At 36.5% G+C, this 19,697-nt stretch overlaps 1 protein-coding gene across 2 annotated transcripts in view; it reads left to right on the forward strand.

Annotated features, from left to right (window-relative positions):
• The window catches only part of MAGI3 (membrane associated guanylate kinase, WW and PDZ domain containing 3), a 2,524,824-nt gene that overhangs the window by 1,400,448 nt on the left and 1,104,679 nt on the right, over positions 1-19,697 (forward strand). For both annotated transcript variants that reach the window (XM_044076986.1, XM_044076987.1), the window contains exon 7: positions 2,041-2,120. In XM_044076986.1, the coding sequence (XP_043932921.1) occupies positions 2,041-2,120 (80 nt within the window). The remainder of the gene's footprint in view (positions 1-2,040; positions 2,121-19,697) is intronic.

Here is a 19,697-nt window from a genome sequence, read left to right on the forward strand (position 1 = left end):
TAATTTGCCTTCCTGCACCTGGGCTGCTAAACAAACCAATGTATAGAGTCTTCATTGCAAGCTTACATGCAGCACTGGGCTGACATAAATTATTTGAGTATGTGCAGGTAAGATAACACCTGTATAAATACAGCAATTCAAAAAGCCAGACAAAAATACCATGAAGTGCATAATGAATTTTAGATTATTTTTGTCAGTATGCTTCATTAATATGAGTTTTGTTTTGCTGCATTTACCTTTCATAAAGACTCCATGTTGCTAACTGTTCTTTGTAGACCTGAGATGCAGTGCACTGAAGTATTTCTTGCACAGAACAAGCATGATCTTGACATCAGCTCTGCACATTTTGATTTTTTTTGTATCTGCAATGCTATTATTATTAAATAGATTTCATTACATTAGTCTTAACAACACAGGGTGATTAACTCTGTTACTGTTATTACTTGCCTTCAGAAGGCTGCTAGTTCCCTTACCTAAGAGTAAATACCTCAAAGAATATCTATCTTATTACTTCCAGTTCAGCCACTATTGGTGATGACAAAACAGCAGTATTGTAAGACTGCTAATTTGCCTTGCCATTTGTGCAGTTAATGAAGCAAATGATGCCACTAGACGGGGTTTCAGCTTTGTCTTGTCTGTGCTTTATTCTTAGCATCTTCACACTGTAAACCAAATAATTTATTATCTAAATAAGTGACAGTGCTGAAGTAGTATCCAGACACAAACACAGAATCATAGAATTGGAACACACTGAATGTATAAATTGTCATGTTGCGTACATGCAAGCTTATTACTGCCTGATGGACACATTTGGCCTACTTAGTCTGCCTTTGTTTTACTATTAGTAGCATGCTGCAGCCCCTTCATTCTTACTTCCCTTTCTCCCTCCATCTGGCATTAGCCCTAATCAAGGCATCACTTAGATCACATAACTCATTCCATACATCAACAACCATCTTTGTAAAGTAAAACTTCCTGATGTCTAGGTACAGTATGTTCTCAGTATCTGCAGCTGTAAGTTTGTCACAATCTCCATCCCTCTTTAGTTTCATCTGCTTCACAATCCCTTTTCTTACTCTTACTCTTATGCACTTGTAATATACCCCTATTTCGTGTGCCTCCTGTACATAATGGCTCAATTGCCCAGCCTCCCTCCCCTTTTAGTCCAATCCCTCCATATCTTTAACTACCATTGATGTTTTGTTTTGCAATCTTTCCATTTAATTACCTGTGCTACACTGTGGCTCCGATGTGTACTTATATGATAGCCAGTAAAGTAGACCCATGACTGCTACTTTGAACATGTCTTAAAAAGTACATAAGGGAGTGCAGTAACATGCATCGAGTACTCCTTTTTATACATATATTGTGCCCTCATAATGAATATGCATGGTGTTGTCTGCAATTGTGCTTGACAATATGTGTTTAATTCTGGTTGATGAAGGCCTGTGGATCAGTCTACCCACAGAGATAACAAATAAAAAGACAACTGATTTGGAAATGTGCCATCTTAAATGGTTGATAGATGTTGAGGTTCATGTGCACTCTATATGTACTGTTGTAAATATTAAATAAAATACTAACTGGAAGATTAAGCAATTGCTGGTTGTTGTGGTCCTATGTCCTGCACTGTACTGGAATAAATACAAATCTGTTGTATCCTCTTCCTCAAACAGACACACTGAAAATTATGTCTAAATGCATTAACAATTTGTACTGTCACATATAACCAACAGCATGATTCCTCTACTCATGAAGAAAATCTGAAAGTTTTTGAATTTTTGTTTAGGTCCCCCCTTATCATTTAAAATCAGTCTGTCTGCTGTCATACTGAGGCATATGGCATACTGAGCACAGCTTACTGTGCCTCTAGTAACAATTGGTAAATAAGTTACTAAAGTATGAATAATATATTACATAGTCTGAAGCATATTAAGTCCACGTTAGTTGCAATTTACTGATCAGAAATTACCCTGTGTATTTTATGTATTGTCTGTATTTACAATACAGTTCTCACTGTTATTTTCTCCTGCTGTTTAGCCATAACACTAAAACAACCACTTGGCTTGATCCACGACTGACCAAGAAAGCAAAAGCCCCTGAGGAGTGTGATGATGGAGGTAAGCAGGTGTAAATAGACACCAGGCATGTAATCATGTTTTATTGTTGCCATACAGCTTTTTGGGAGACGTGGAGTGATCATTTAGAAAAGGAAGTGAGGAAGTGGAGTGATGATGTGGATCTACTCGAGACATGAATGAATTGAAGAAATGCATTACTTTAGTGTTGAGGCTGCTGTTTGAATTTTGAGCTCACAGTCTGGTAGTCAAATAATGGAGCATATGGAGGGCATGCAACAGGCATTTTTCTTTAGTCATTCCTGTTATTGATGAAGACGTACTTTATTTAGAAGTGCTGTGGAGCTAATTTGTGTTACACAGCACTGCACAGTGTATCAGAGCACTCACGCAGAGCTCTGAAATAGTCAATAATCTGTACAATATACTAGTCTTAATCAACACTGGGACTTTTGTTTTATGGTTTCTCTTTCAGTCTAGAAGTAATTATAGTCATGATTCCTGCTTAATTATTTCAAATTGTAATCACAATGAGTGTAACAGTTTATTTCCACATTGTAGGGTTTTGTTAATCACTCTGTCACAGGACCATACTTTACATATTATTATACGCTTACTTGCCTTTGTGACGGTCTTCTATATCAAGAGGACTGAATCATATGCATTGAACCACAACCAATCATGAATTTTATTTTGCTGCACAAGTAGCCATAAATTCAAACAGAAACTCTAGGCAGATATCATAGTTTCCATTTCCCCGCTGAAATTAATTAGGATATCTCATTGCTTTTATATTTAAAGAAACAGATGACACTGATGCATATTTTGACATTTGCTCATAAAATAGCCATGAAGAAGCTCACAAGAGGTAAAGAATGGTAATTGGAAGAGCAAATATTCTCTCGCTGAACAAAGTATTCAGTCACTAAGGAAAATAGACTTGACCAAATATTTGCTGATTCTGGCATGATGAAATTAGAGTTACATAGAATATGGCCAGTGTAAGAAATCTTTTGCATATTGCATAACGGATGTGCTAAGTCCTAGTGATTGATAAACAGTTTGGATCGGAGAACAGAACTCTCTGGTAAGCAGATGTCTAAATCTATGAGAAATAGATAAAGAAAACCTCACACAAATCATAAAGATTGTTATTGCCTGCATGATCTGCTTTGCTTATATTACCATTATAGTCATATGACATCTACCTGTGTATATGAGATTTTGTGTGTGTTTTGCAGGGATTTTTGACATTTTGTGCACAATCTTCCAGATTGCCCTCCCCCCGCACTCCACATCATCTTTTTTTGCAGCAGTGTTCAATGTATATGTGTGCATGTATGTGTATATGTGGGATCAGTGCTGATCCCCAAAAGAACTTTTCACCGAAGCACAAACAGCCTTGCATACTTCCGCAAAAGCTTTTTACCGTAAAAGCACTTTCGCGGAAGTATGCCTGCAGCTACAGGGAGTCGTGGGGGAATGACTGTTGCGGAGATCTACTGCGGTGCGAATAAGAGAATATTCCCTTTTCCTCACTGAAGTGCAATCTCAGAGTGAGAATATTAAAGTAGGGGGGGGGGGCACAGCCACCCACATGGGGGTGCATTGGGGGCTTGCATCCCTGCATAAAAGTAGATTTATTGTTTTTTTTTTTTTTTTTTGTTTTTTTTAACGCACTTTAACGAAAGCACTTTTTCGGTAAAAGCACTTTCGTTAAAGTGTGTTCGGTAATTGTGGATTCGGACTATTGAACTTTCATTCAATAGTCCTAGATATATATATATATATATATATATATATATATATATATATATATATATATATATATATATATATGTATACATATATATATATATATATATATATATATATATATATATATATATATATATGACTTTGGTTACTACTTATTGAGAAATACTGGCCATATGTGGCTTCATCTTTAATATGTAATTATTTAATATTAGTCTTACATCTGCCAGTATGTCTTGGGGTCTGGTCTTGAATATGAAATGAATGAGAATGACATATACCCAGGATATAGAATGTACCACACACAAGGTTTGCACTCAGCTTCCTAGAAGTTTATTTTGAGTCTGTAGCATTTTTGTGGTGAAGCCTACTTTCAACTCAGTTTGCTTTTATTTTTGCATTCTGCTGGAAAATGCAAGCAGTGTCATAGGCTCATAGGTGTATAAAACTGAAATTAGACACAGTTTCAACAGAAGGGTCTGACACACAGCTTGCAGTCGATTATAATGCCACTTAAACTATGACCTAGTGAATGACACACTTGCTTTAATATTTTCAAATAATATTAATGCTGCTTCGTGGTGACTACAGTAGGAATTCTACATCAAGTTGCTGCATAATGTGGCTCTTAAATGATGTTGAGAAGCTAAAGCATATTATATCCAATACAATCCATCACCTTTGGTACCAAATTTGAATATACACACACTCACGAACAAAAAATAATCCATTTCATAATGACTTGTAAGTGCTTTGATGTTCTAAAAACAGTAATTTCTATAGTTAATGTCAGTTAAATACTAATTACTATTCATACGAAAGGCAGCGAGAGAGGTTGCATTTTTGTATTTAATTGACCCTTAAAGCAGCTTGCCCTTAAGGCCTAGAAACTAAGAGACTCCATTAACTGCTGGTTTCAGTTGATATCCTGAGGATTACTATTGTGTTTGGACAGCATGCATGCATATTAAGCTACTGTAAATTGCATTACTCAAATTGTTAATGCAAGATTTGACAGAAATGTCAAATGTGTGTTAAGAAATACACTACTCAGTGAAGTCTTGCAAAAAACTCAGTTGTTTTGACAGTTGGTTTTACCAAGCAGAGCACACAATATTATCAATTCAGTTCATATAGAGATTGTATTCTGGCTGTTAGTACTTCATTTTTAGTAAACAAAACACATTATTTATGTTATTTCTACTCCATTTGTACTGATTTTTTTATTTGCTACAGCATACTTTATGCAGTATATTCAGACTACCTGATCATGTTAGAGAAAGATTGTAATTAATTCTGTGTATGAAAACCAAGATGTGATGAAATGATTCAGCTGGCTGCAGTTTTTAAATACCTGGTTTGCTACATTTAAATGTGATAAATAGTTTTAAAAAGTGATAGACATGTTAGCAGAATGGGAATCTGCTACATAGTGCAGTACTGCACTAAAATAACACTAGAAAATGGGTATCTGTATGATCACCTGTAGCAGAGCATAGTAAATCTGGAGCTCCCTTTGAGTTCATTAAATACAGGGACTTCAGTGTTAGATAGCCAAACAGTTCAGCAGAATTTATTCAGTATGGATCCACTGCAGTTGCAAGAACCTTGCAAGTGAATATTTTAATTATACAGAGGAAACTTGGATTCAAACAATGTGCATGTCTATATCTTCATTGGTACAGCATCATTCTTTGGATAGAGTGCCATTGTTATCAACTTTTGTAGGTACCTGAAAAAGTACAAGAACGTTGAAAGAAAAACTCATTCTCATAGCTCATGTGTTGAACAGGAAAATGTATTTTTTATGCAAATACAGCACTCCTTGTTATCAGAATTCAGATAGATATTACTGCTGTCAGTTTTCCTTAATGGAAAGATTAAACTTGATGGAAGATTTTTTTTAATTTGGAATATAGGGAATATCTCTTTCCCTAAAAACAAGATACAGCGATAAGAAGCTCATAGATTCAGAGTGTTAAATGGTCCTTGATTCAGAGTAGACAGTGAACCACTTTAATCGACTTCTAAAGATGTTTTAAAGCCAATAGTCAGTGCCCAGATTCACATTCTACAGCCCTAATAGGCTGAAAAGCTGTAAGACTCTCCTTTAGCTAGGCAGAATTTAAATAGCTAACACAATACAGATCGTATACTATCTCTCTCAGTATCTAAGCACGGTAGGAATGCTGTACCTCTTGGCTTGTTTACCCCACATAAAAATTGTAGGTTACTAGATAAATATGGCAAGGAAAATTATACACATATAGTACCACAGTAAATTATTTAGTTCACATCATTTCACATCAGTGTTCCATTTCATAGCAAATTCTGGCTTTAAACAGAATTTGCAATCTGTTCCTAACAGTGACTGTATAAAGAAGTTAGATGGTTTGTTTGCGTCTTTCGGCTTTTCCCGGTTGGGGGTCGCCACAGCGGAACTCCGGTCCGCTAATGATTGGTAGTTGATTTTTACGTGCAGAGTTACCAGCCCTGACGCACACCCTTCAACGAAGGTGCGCCCATTCACGCATGTCTCCACGCAGAAGACGCTCTAGCTGAGAATCAAACCAAACAGCGTCTTACTCTGAGGCGACAATGCTACCGCAGCACCATAAAGTTAGATGGTGCAGTGGATAAAATTGAAGCTCACTCAGTAAAGTTTGCATGTAGTACTACAGATCCCTTAACAAGAGCTCTCAATAATAGTTGCACATAGTATTGTAGTTCCCATAACAAGATCTGACACAGCAACATTTGCATGTGGTACTGCAGCTCTCTCAGTAACACTTGCATGTTGCACTGTAGACTCTGTAACAAGAGCTCACTCCGTAACACTCACATGTGGTACTGGAGATACTATAAAAAGAGCTGTCAGTAACATTTTTACGTAATACTGTAGATCCCTTGACAATATCACTCAGTAACACTTCCACGTGGTTCTATAGATCTCTTAAGATCTCTAAGTAACACTTTCACATGGTACTGTAGATCCCATAACAAGATCTCACTCAGTAACATTTGCATGTGATACTATAGATCCCTTAACAAGAGCTGCCATTAACATTTGTTTGATATACTGTAGATCCTTTACAAGAGCACTCACTAAAATTTGCATGTGGTACTGTAGATCCCCTAACAAGAGCTTACAGTAACATTTGCATGGGGGGTATTGTAGGTCCCTTAACAAGAACTTTCAGTTACATTCACTTTCAGTGCTGTAGATCCCATAACAAGAGTTGCCATGTCAGGTTTAGTTTAGAGAAGACTAGCATGGCTTAGAATAGAGACTTACAATGATGTTGACCTTAGATATGCATTACTACATGCTTCAATGACACAAGATTTAATTAGTCAAACAGCTGCTGATGATGATACTGTTTATTTAGAAATGGAAGTCAGAACAATGTTTTTATTTCACAGTGTTAAGTACCTCCTATGCTTCATTGTCAAAAAACTTTCACTGAAAAAAAGTGTTACTTGAAAGAACTCCTTAGCAGTTTCATCAGCAAAATGTATATATAGGAAAGCAAGTAAATTATAGGTCAAATTCACTAGGTTATTGAGAAGGTCATCCAATCAACTTGAGTCTCACTTTGTTAATGGGGTCATTGATCCTGTTCATCCTAGGTTTCTCACTCACCATAATACAGAGGCAGCTCTTGTGTCAGTGGTTAATGATATTCTTATGACTAGAGACCAGTGGTAATGCTTAATATTAGTCATCCTAGAGCTCTCAGCAGCATTTGGTACTATCAGTCATAGCATTTTGATAGAGTGCTTACAGTCTTATTTGTGATATTTTCCCCTGTGGTGTTAAAGTGGTTTATATGATGTCTGTCTGACCATATAATAAAAGGTTTGTTCTGGAATCAATTTCTCATTATGCTGTCCTCCCAAAGTGTGGACTGCCACAGAACACTGCTTTAAACCTTTTGTTGCCCATAGTTTATATACCTCTGTTAGGAGATCTGTTAAGGGGAGAGATATTTAGCATACCTTTAGTCGCACCCAGATTTGGCTGTCCTCCTGGCAGGATGATATATTGAATGTCTGTTCCCAGGCTGATGGCTTAAAGGCCATACATTCTTGGCTCACACATAATTGGTTGAAACTCATCATCTCCAGAACTGAAGCCATGGCAGGCTATGTTACCTTGAAGGATTTATGTGCCCTTCCATCTCCAACTTCAGCATGTAAGGGGTCATAACAAGCTTGAGTTTCTTGATAAACTGTGTAATCTGGGTCATATTTTGAATTTTGGTCTGACACCCAGGGGCCATATGTTAGCTGTTGTGAAGTAGTGCTCTATCCCAATTGGGATATGGCCATTCTCCTTGGTGCATCTGCATTAGAAAGAAACTCCATACCAATCCAGTCACCATTAAAATGTTTATTCATCACACTCTTCCATAAACATGAGCATCACTGCAAAAAATTAGAAAGAGCAAATTGGCTTCCAGTAAAACCAAGAGTTGGCCTTCTTTTAGGATCACAACTATTCAAATTACTAAATAATCAAACTTTATGTCCCTTAGCAGTCAAGCTAATTAGATTAACACCCCCCTACAGCCTCAGAAGACATACTGCACCTACATTACACTGTTTCTCCATACTCGGGCCTATAGTATGGGAATGTATCCCCTCCAAAATCAGTGACGTTTTATCCTACCTAATATTTCAACCCAGCTGTCTCCAGAAACACTATGTGTCATTGCCTCTCTTCTAACTGTGTTATCTAATGTCTCCTTCCTTTCTCCCACTATCTTCATAAACTATACTTGGATCTCTTTTGCATCTCTCTCACCACTTAAATTAACCTGAATATGTGCCTTTCTAATCCTCTTGCATTTCAGACGGCATATATTACTTAACTTGCTGTAAATGGTGTATATCACTGAAATCCTGTTTTTCTTCAGTCCTGTTTTGTTGTTAATTATATGCAATTGCCTGTTTTCTGAAATGTACATCTTTCTTACACCTGGGCTGAGACTGAAATTGGTAATTTGTGATCAGTTCTCCACCCCAGTTAACAAATTTAAATAAGTAAAATAAATAAATCATCTTGTTTCCACTTCCAAAACATGTCAAATAGTAAGCACCTTTTATCTCAATCTGATCTGTTGGTGGTGGTTTATGCCTTGATCTCTTCTAGGCTGGACTATTGCAGTACCTTCTACTTTGGACTTCCTAACATGGAACTTCATCGTTTACATATAGTGAAGAACTCTGCAAATAGGCTGCTAACTGGTGTGTTTCATTGCCAGTATATTATGCCTTTCTCTCTCTCTCCATTATACAATCATGTATAAAGTCATGGTGTTAGTTTGTATCTCCATTCTTGACTTGGGTCCCTCCTACCTGAAGGCATTGGTTGTGGCATACTACCCCACCCATGTCTTGCAGTCTGCTTCTCATGGCTGCTAGTTGTTCCACTGCTGAGCCTTGAAACATCTAGTTTCTGCTCATTTTTATTTCAGGCCCCCTCACCTCTCGCGTGTGGAATATAGTACCTTTTAAAACAATATCTGACAGGATGAGAAGATCATAATATTTACATATTCCATTTTAATTCTAGTGGTTTTATGTTTTATTCATTAATCCCAATTACCAATTGTCTATTATTTGTTAGAATTTACTTGTTTTATTTGATACATTTGTGTTTTGAGATAAAAAGTAAAATTTGAAGTTAAAAGGGCAAATACAACTGGAGAACTTCAAAATGATTGCCACGTCCTCTGTTCTTTTTTCACTCCCTAGGAAGTATGTTTGAGTCACCTTCCTGTGTGACAAGTGATAACCATTGAAACATGCATTTTAAGCCAGTTATACTGGCATAGAAGGATGAAGCCTGACTATGACACCAGTGAACAGAGCTTGATTAGTGGCCTTGGGTATCTGTTGGAATTGGCATGAAGAGGATTGGCATACCCCTGCTGGGGGAGGAAGTGGAATGGAGTGATCCAGGGCCATAACTCCTTAGAGGAGGGAGCAGGTATTTAGCCACCACTGTGAATACATAGAAGATTGTACTTTTTGCAAAATGAGGTATGGTGGTTGGTCACTGTGATATTGCAGTTCACTCATCCCCTACCCAGCGGAGTAGCTAGATTAGTGATGCATCATATGCTTTTATTGCCAGGGTGCCCGCAAGGGTACTAGTTATGCCTCCTATGACTGCCTGTATGAAATCTCTCAGACAACTGTAGTTCCCATACTGAGGGTTCAGCAAGCAAAGGACAGTAGTATTGCTAGAATTGAATTCATCCTCAAGTCTTGGTGAGTACCTTCACGACTTGGACCCTGCTTTTTACAAAATCTCACCAAGACAACACTGATATATAGATTGTATTTTATGTAGCATATCATGGACAGAAGTAGGTTAAAAAATAAAAAAGCTGGGTGCACAAGACCAAGGATAAAAAAGTGCCCAGTCCTGGTAGGCACACTGGTACCAGGAATGGAAAATATGACAGTGCAGAATCCTCAAGACACAATAACATTCCTACAGTGGGGCAAGGCCAGGCCTGGGGGAGGATGCCCCCCCCCCCCGTTGCAGAAGGAAGTAGCAGTCAACAAAAATCACAAAACCTGATAGGCCAGAAAGAGCCATAAAGACGATAGAGTAGACTATTGAGGATAAGAAAGAAATGATGCATTGTTACTATTATGCAAGAAGCCCAGAATTTCCAGACAGAAGATCTACAAAAAGATTAAAGAGTAATTAAAGGAAAGAAAAATACTTCCACAAGAAAAACTGTCAGAAACTTCAAATAAAAATGTGTGTTCATTAGTACAACAGATTTATGAAAAACATTATATAGACCAAGAATATTTGGACCATTTGGATAAAGAAGCTACTGAGAAAGTGTGAATATGTAAAGAACACAATCTAGAGAATTCTGAAAACTATAAAAAAAGAAATATGGATATGAAAAGAAAGAGAGATCTGGTATGGTACAATATTTATGCAAAGGAGAAAGCTAAATTGATCAACACAAAGGCAGATCCAAAGATATTTGAAGAAAAATACAGGCAAAGGCATCCATATATTGAAAAATGCACAATAAAAAAAAATAAGATCACAAAGAGGGAAGGTGGAACAGAAGATTAGTAAAGTAGAAGTTAAAAAAATAGAAGATGCAGTTATGGAATACTTGCAAAGTGAAGGATTTAGCCATAATGTCTAACACAGGTTACATCACAGGATGGTGAAACAAGTTCCCAAAGTAAGGAGAAACAGGAGACATCTGAAGAAGAAATATAAGCATGGGAAACAAAGAGAGATTTAATATGGTGCAATATTTATGCAAAGGAGAAAGCAAAACTAATCAGTACAAAAAGAGCAGCACCGAAGATATTTGAAGAGAAATATAGGCAAAGGCATCTGGGCATGGAAAATTTTACAATACAAAAAAATAAGAAAACAGAGGAAAAGTAGAAATGAGGAGTAGTAACGGAGAAGTTACAGAAACAGAAACTGAGGTTATGGATTACCTGCGAGGTGAAGGATTTAGTGTAGAAAATCTAACGCAGATAACATCACAGCAGAATAGAGCAATGGATCCACATATTAAGGAGAAACAAGTGGAGCAGGAAACATCTGATCATTTGCCATATGAAGATATTTTGGAGCCTTTCATAGGAAACCAGTACAAACTTTCAGTTGAAATTGCACAGCAAGAGAAGCAACAGGAAATTGTGGCAACTCTGACACAGTCAGTGCTGTGGAGTGATAGGCCAGTGAGCTCCCATATGAAAGAGCAACAGATGACACAGGATGAAACTGAAAAGCATGTGGCACAGGAAGATGCTCTGGAACATTCTATAGAATTCCTGCAGGAAATGGAGAACAAAGAATGTACCCTTAGTTTAGAAGAAAACGATCTAAGAGAAGAGTTTAATTTGTTTAATAGAAATGGGCAGATATATCAAGATTAATGAAGGAAATAGGCAACAGACAATAAAATCCAAAAAGTTAGAAATTTGATAAAAGAAATGAACACAGTAATTAGGACTGTCCATAGAGATTCATGTGATGTAACAGAGGTAAATGGGATATATTACTGTGTACTAAATTAATAACAGATAAAGTCTTACCACAAAAACATGGGGTAGTAAGAGAAAGGAAGGGGATAAATCGAATGCTGTCATATAAGTATTGGATAGAGAAAACTATAAAGCAATTAAGAGAAGCAGTGTCACTATTAAAAGAGTATAGATGAGAGAACAGATCAACAAAAATACTCAGAAAGATAGACTTAATAAAAGCAATGTGCAGTATCGGAACAAATCAGGATCTTTCATGCACTATCGCAAGAAATAAACTAAAAATATCAGCACAGGCAAAAAAACTTAGAAGATTTACAGGTATATAAAAAGGAAAAGTACAAAATAAGCAATTTGATTACCCAAAAATGTTTTATATATAATTGTGAAAAAAGGCAAAAGGAATAGAAACACCACCAAAAAAGAAGAAATAGATGCATTTTGGAGAAATATCTATGAAGAACGTGTGGAATAAAACAAAGATGCTAAGCAGATAGAAGTAAAAGAATAAGATCAGCATATGTACAGGATATGAAATGGGAGCAAGTAATGGCCAGATTGAAACAAAGTTAAGACAAGCTCCTAACTGGTAAACCCCAAGCCCAGTTGCAGTACCTAACTTCTGTCTAAAAGTATTCACATCTTTACATGAAGACTTAGCAATGAGTAAGAACTATTTATATGCGCACCCTGAATAGACACCAACCTGGTTAACAACAGGAAAAACAGTACTCCTAATTAAGAGTGAACCTGCCAGCTATCCTAAAAACTGTAGACCAATAACTTGCCTTCCAGTGACATATAAACTATATACTGGAATCGATGCTGACAGAGTTTATAGTCATAGAAGAAAACTCAATAATTACAATAAAACAAAAGGGTAATAAAAGAAAGTTATTTGCTGTATAAGTCATAATGGAGAACTGTAAAAAGGGGAAGAATCTATGTATGGCATGGATAGACTGCAGAAAAGCATTTGACAGTATCCCACGTTCATGGACAAAAGAGTTCTTAAAAATGTCTAAGATATACTGTACACTGATCTATTACATTACAGCAACCATGAAACAGTGACAAACCACCCTGCAGTTAAGCCATGATAAAAGACAAATTATTATTTCAGGGATAAAAATTCAAAGGGGGATGTTCCAGGGTGACTGTCACTGCTGCTCTTTTGTCTTGTGCTTAACTCAATAAGCTGTCCACTTAACAAAGTAGGTCATGGCTACAATTTGACTCCCAGAAAACAACAAAGTGTAAAGACTTCTCATTTTCTTTTTGTAGATGATTTAAAATATAATATAGTTCATCAGATGAGGAACTGAAAGCATAACTGCAAGTGGTCCAAATTTTTCAGATGATATAAAAATGTAATTTGGTCTTGATAAATGTGCAGAAGCAACCTTTAAAGCAGGAAAGCTGCAGCACCAAGAAAACATCCGTTTGGGACAGGAATGTAATATAAAAGAACTTGAGCAAGAGGGAGTGTATAAATATTTGGGAATTGATGAGGATCAACAATAAAACATTAACAAATGTGAATAAAATATGTCAATATTAGAACCTTGAAACACCAGCTCTCCAAACACCTAATGGTTGACCCATAAACAGCGAAAGCTGAAAACCGCGAATGGCCACTTCCGTGAATTTTTTCACAGGGGAAAAATGTCCTTGGTCATTATCGGGAATTTGCCCTTTTCTCCAATGCAGAGCGATCTTGGAGTTGGTATATTTAGTTAGGGGGGTGGGGGGGCAAAGTTTGTCTGTCTGCCGGCCAAGCATATTTTTTTCCTGTGAAAAAATTCACGGAAGTGGCCGTTCACGGTTTTCAGTTTTTGCTGTTTACAGGTCGTCTTTTAGGTGTTTGTAGAGCTGACGCTTCTAGTTTATATTATAGACCTGAATAAAACTTGGTAAGGAATATTTTAGAAAACTAAAATTAATACTGAAAACAGCGTTGACATCTAGGAACAAAGTCCAACTGTAAACCAATGTCTCATAGCTCTCAACTGTACAGATTTTCACAGAATGTCCAGATTTTTGCCTTATATTTTAGTCTGTTCCTCATAAAATGTTGGTTTTCTGGCAAATCACTGAAAATTAGTCAAAAAATAATGACCGGCATTTGAGTTAGACTTCATACTCATCAGAAAATTCATGGTAATGCATAATCTGTTATTCTATCAACTTTCTAAGCTTGCAAGAGCAATATTTAAAAGTTGTCCCTATTTTTGGGCCTTTCTCCCCCCATTATATACGGCTTTGTCCAGATTTCTTTGTCTTAGAGGTTGAGAGGTGTGTAATGTGTTCTTCATGTCCTAGCTTACAGTTTTAGAATGCTTGACTGGCCCCAAAAGGGGTTGGATAGGTTGGTCAGAAAAACAAGAAGGATGATTCATGCTTATCAAATGATTTATAAAAATCAGTGCATACCAATATTATATATTCCCCTTTCTGAAGGCAGTATGGGCCTCCTCAAAATTGATTACACATATAGATCTGCAGTTGTGGGACTGCATACATATCTGCTGATCTCACAAGACCCATAGTGAAAGTTTTGAAACATGAGGAGTGGAAGTCTAAGATGACTTCACTCTAAGTTTAGCAGAAGCATATTCATGTCAAGTGGGAATGGAAACCAAACCAGAAGTAGATAAAAATCGGACAGCAACTGAATGTGCCAAAAAACAAAAGAAAGAATATAAGGATCACATGAGAAGGCAAAAAATGTGGAAAATGCATAAATACAGTTGCAAGTATAGAAAACTCTTAGAACAACCTCATGTTTATTAGGATTGAATGCAGAATGGTTAAGGAGAGGCGAATTTAAACCAAAAGACAAAAGTTTAATATTGGCAGCCCAAAATAGTGGACTACATGCATATTAGTTTACATTGTCCATTGAACATGTGGGAGAAACGGACAAATATACGTTTTATAAAACAGAATTGGAAACAATCACACATCTTGTTGCTGGTTGCGATATACTAATGGCAGAAGGACTGTAGATTGAAAGACATAATATTGTGGCAAGACTGTTGCATTGGGGATTGTGCAAACGTTATAATAATGAGGTAGCTGAAAAACACTGGAGACATGAGCCACAAAACATCATAGAAAATGATGGTTTATATCACATGGGTATATCCATAATGAATAGTTCAAAAATAGATGTGAAAAAAACAGATATAGTAGTCCATGAAAATAGACAAAAGACACATTGATCATTGAAATTGCTACACTCAGTGACTACAGTGTCAAATATACAGAGACGCACAAAGACATAAAATACCAGGATTTGCAGGCAGAAACAAGGGCAATATGGAAGAAAGATACCCAGACAGTTCCAGTAGTAGTAGGAGCAATGGGTCTTATAAAAAAAGAATTTACAATCATGCTTAGATACGTTACTGATGCATGTAACTCCATATGAATTGCAGAAGGAGTCATTACCGGGCACATTGCAGGTACTGCAAAGAGCACTACTGACTAACATCAAAGACTGAAACAATGCTAAATTCATGAACTTTAATATTTAATCTTGCTTTGACTTAGGAATGGGGCCCATTCCCATCATGATATTAGAAACCCAAAAGACTTGGAGAAATTAAAAGAGAAAAAAGGGTTATTGGTGTAGAGAGTGGGTGGCGACAGGGTTTGATCCATTTAGGGGGAACCTTGATAGTTATTTGGCATGGAAATCAAAAGCACATAGAAAAATGGGTTTTACAAACAATTCATTGAGGTTCTGCAGCAGAGGTTATTCAGAAATTTCAAGGGTAGCATGTTCCACAGTCACCCCCCCACACACACACACCAAGTGCAACAAATCTCAAATAACATTTAATGAATCATTTGCTAATAAACCCAGTAGAGATGGTATCTTGCAGTCAGAGTTTTACTCTCCAGACTGTTTCTAGTTCACAGTGGTCAGTCTGAAGACCTGACTTCCCTTTCACAAAGAAGCCTTGGAAATGTAATATTTCTGTCTTCATAGTCCAATGAGACAGTGTAATAGAAAATATTTCCAATTACAGATAGCTCAGCATCATTTTCACTTCTCATCTCTGCACATTGGACCGTCCACACAACCCAGAGCACTTACCAGATATTTAGTGCCAGATGTAAAATGGTCTTCCCTTATATGTACAATTAATTATACCAAAGACAAGCAAAGTGTTGGCAAATAGCATAAACCACTGTGTTATTTCAAACTCTAAAAAATATTTTGTTTAATTCTCTAAAAGTAACTGTAAATTACAAAATCATGTGCGACCCCTTCAAAGTAAGTAACATTCCTAAGAGTAGTTACAGATTCATTCATACATTTTCTTTCAAAACAGGTTTATTGTTTTAACATACAAGAAAAATATCATAACAATTTTATACAAGTAATTAAAAATAGATATGATTATAACATTCAACAAAACAACTAAAGTATTTACAAAGACATCCTCTACAATCAGATCAATTAATTAAACTAAAATACCATGCTATTGAAATTAGGATTTTTTTAACAAATTTTGTAAATTATCCCATACAATATAATAAGATGTTTTTCTAGTTGTTCTTGACCTAATTGTGTTTATTTCCATATGGCACACTATATTCATAACATTTTTAAATTCATTGAACGAAGGAGGTGTATCTGAAATCCAATTTCTGGTTATTATTTTCCTAGCCACTGCTAGAATAGACCATAACAAGGGAAGCTTAACCTTTTTAACACTTTGAGGTACAGGTGTGTTGAATAATATAAGAGATTTAGAAATAATGAAATTATCTGTAAAAGAGCCTGCAAAAATTCATTAACTGACTTCCAGTATTCTTTCAATTTTATACAGTCATAAAACATATGAGCCCAGTCAGCATTAATTTCTACATTACATCTCTTACATAGATTATCTTTATTATTTATTTTATTCATCATCAAAGGTGTATAAAAAGATCTATGTAAAAATTTCCATGTATAAAGTCTCCAGACAATGGAAGACGTAGTTCTATAGGCAGATTCCAATATGTATTGTTTATCTTGTTGATTTGGTGGGTCCCCATTAATAGAAGTGAAATAATTCCAGTATGTATCTACACTGTAAAAAGTTTCTTGTCTGATAATTTTATGTATGTATGAAAGTTTACCTTTATCAGAAACTTTATGTTGTAAATTTAATATCAAGTAATCAATCAGTGTTGGAATAGATTCTTTAACTGTTATAGACATTAGATCTATTCTATCAATGAGATGTTGTCTAAAGGTTTGAACCTCTAACCAGCAAGTTTCTCTTAGATCAAATTCTTGTTTTAAGAAATCTAGATTTTTAACTTTATTATCAGATATCGACTGATACCAGTACTTTAGATCATTATCTATAGCAAAATGAGTTCCTTCAGAAGTAGATGACAAAAGCATACCCTGAGTATACCTTATAGGAAATATAATAAAATTCCATTCCCTATACTTAGGGTGCATGAATATAAAGTTACGATAGCTAATAATAATATTTAATGGGTAACAAACCATATGTTTAGGTGTAGTAGGTGAAGTACAAAATTCCTTTAGTAACCATAACATGGAGTTATTTACAATCATATTTTTATGTGTTAAGGAATTCATACATTTTCTGATTGCCTACTTAATGCAGTTCTTTGTAATAGGGGAGTTGTAGCCTTTCCTGGCACACAGTGTGGTACAAGGCAGACAACCTGATTCTGGTTAGGATACCAGTGAGTTTCAGGACATAGAAATAGAGAGAGACACTCACACATGACACACACTTTTGAATGATTTGAAGAATCCCTAGATCACTTAAAGCATATTTAGGATAGGTGCGAAAACTGGATCACCCAGCAGTAACCTGTGTGAACACAGGAAAGACATGACAGCTATTAACAAAAGGCTAAGAAATGAACTGGAGAGCCAAGTTTGGTAAGGCAGTTCGGTAGTGACTATTACGTCAGCTTTTGTGCAGATAAATGCACCTCAGGGAGCCCTCTCTTTACTTTTGACAGAAACATTGTGGGTAAGCTTTTGTTATGTGGTATAGAAAATGGAAATGTATGCATGTTAGGCAAATTCTTAGTTTTTCTTTCTCTCTCTCTCTTTTTTTTGTTTTTTTTTTGGAGAATCTCACAATGTCCACTCTTTTGTGATTTGCCATACTTTTACAGCAAAACCTACTTGTACATGACTGAGTAGTTTGAATATTTTTCTGGAGAACGAGCAATTAAAAGCCCTCCCTCGTTCCTCAGTGGAAGCCATCTCTCCATCATCAGACATCCCTCTTCTGAGTAAAAAAAAAAAAAAGTATATGAAAGAGGATTCCAAAGCAACCCTGCCTTTGAAATTTCTTCTCTGGTCACAAAGTGATGATTCTGCTCTGGCCATTATTTAGCCCTTGGACTGTCAGCCTACGGTTCCCAACCCTTCTGCTGCTGCTCCATGAGTCACAGCTAAGGGTTGAGAAAAGGAGACATCTTCCTCAACCAGATTTCAAGCTGTTGCCAAGAAAGGAGAATGTTGTTTTCAGACATCAGAAGGTTCAGATAGGATTCCTTAGATTTTAGTCTAGGATGACATAGCTTGCTCCCTTATGAAGGTATGGATGTCTGATACTTCCAAGACCATTAATTTGGATAATTAAGAAAAAAAAATCTGAAAACAAAACAGCACATTTTACTCCTCCTTCTAGTGCTAAGGGTTCTAGTGATGAATAGTACACTTTTGCTAAGGAACTGTTCAGTGCATTGCAGTCTCTGTAGTGCATTAAAAAGGAGAGATCTCCCTCTTCATGTGATGGTGTCGGCTGCTTGTTTTATACCCTTGACGACCTGACGTCATGGAAGAGGAGATAGCATCCGACACAGGACCCAAGACTTTGGAATTCAGGCCAACTGAGGGCAACCTGCCAGCAGATTACTCAAATGTAATGACTGCAACAGTGAATACACTCGAACATCTACATTTATGGTAAGTGTACACATCTGTACTTTTCCTGTCATGTTCAGTTTGAGTCAGTCTGAGGAGTGGAACATTTCTTATGCCTCTTTAGTGGAAGAAATTTATTTTTCAAGCACTGTTTTCAGAATAAATAAATGTTTTCAGTGTGAGGGAAAAGAAATCTCAGATGCAGAAGAGGTACTATGACCTCCTTCACATTGATTTCACTGAAACCCTTGCTATTCCCCAAGTTATAGATGCACTAAAGGATGCATTTAACTCTGCCTGCTCCTTACCTGATATACAGCCACCTGTTCCTAAAAAGCCTGATAAGATCTATAAGGTGACCAAGTCACATAAATATTTGTTAAGAAGTACTTTAGAAGATCCTGCTGTCATTTCACTTAATAAAAAAATGGATCTTCAAAGAGTTTATTTTCTTCCAACCTAGCTCCTTTTGACAAAGATGAAACAGCTTTTGAAAGCTATGACAAGTAGTTGTATTCTTCAACCTTCAGCCTTGGCTCTGAATAAAAATCTGCCCAAACAACTGAGACCTCCAAAGCAGAAATGCAAGCAACCTCCACCCCCCCCCAACACAACCCAAATGACACATAGCCCACAAACTCAGTGTGCCACTCAACTACAGCCCATAAGGCATAATGTACCCAACACTCTAGTCATAGGTGACTCTATAGTCAGGCACACTGATGTTCCACTTACCAGGCTAAGCAAGAAGAAAGTTACTGTCAGCTGCCTGTCGGGTGCCAGGATTTGCCACATAACGCATGCACTCAGGTCATTCCACAACAAGTACAAATATGATTCTGTTATTGTCCATGTTGGTGTGAATGACCAGAGATGTACCTGCCTGGACT

This window comes from Protopterus annectens, chromosome 7.part0 (genome assembly GCF_019279795.1).
Source record: "Protopterus annectens isolate FY-2018-M chromosome 7.part0, PAN1.0, whole genome shotgun sequence".
NCBI lineage: Eukaryota > Metazoa > Chordata > Ceratodontiformes > Protopteridae > Protopterus > Protopterus annectens.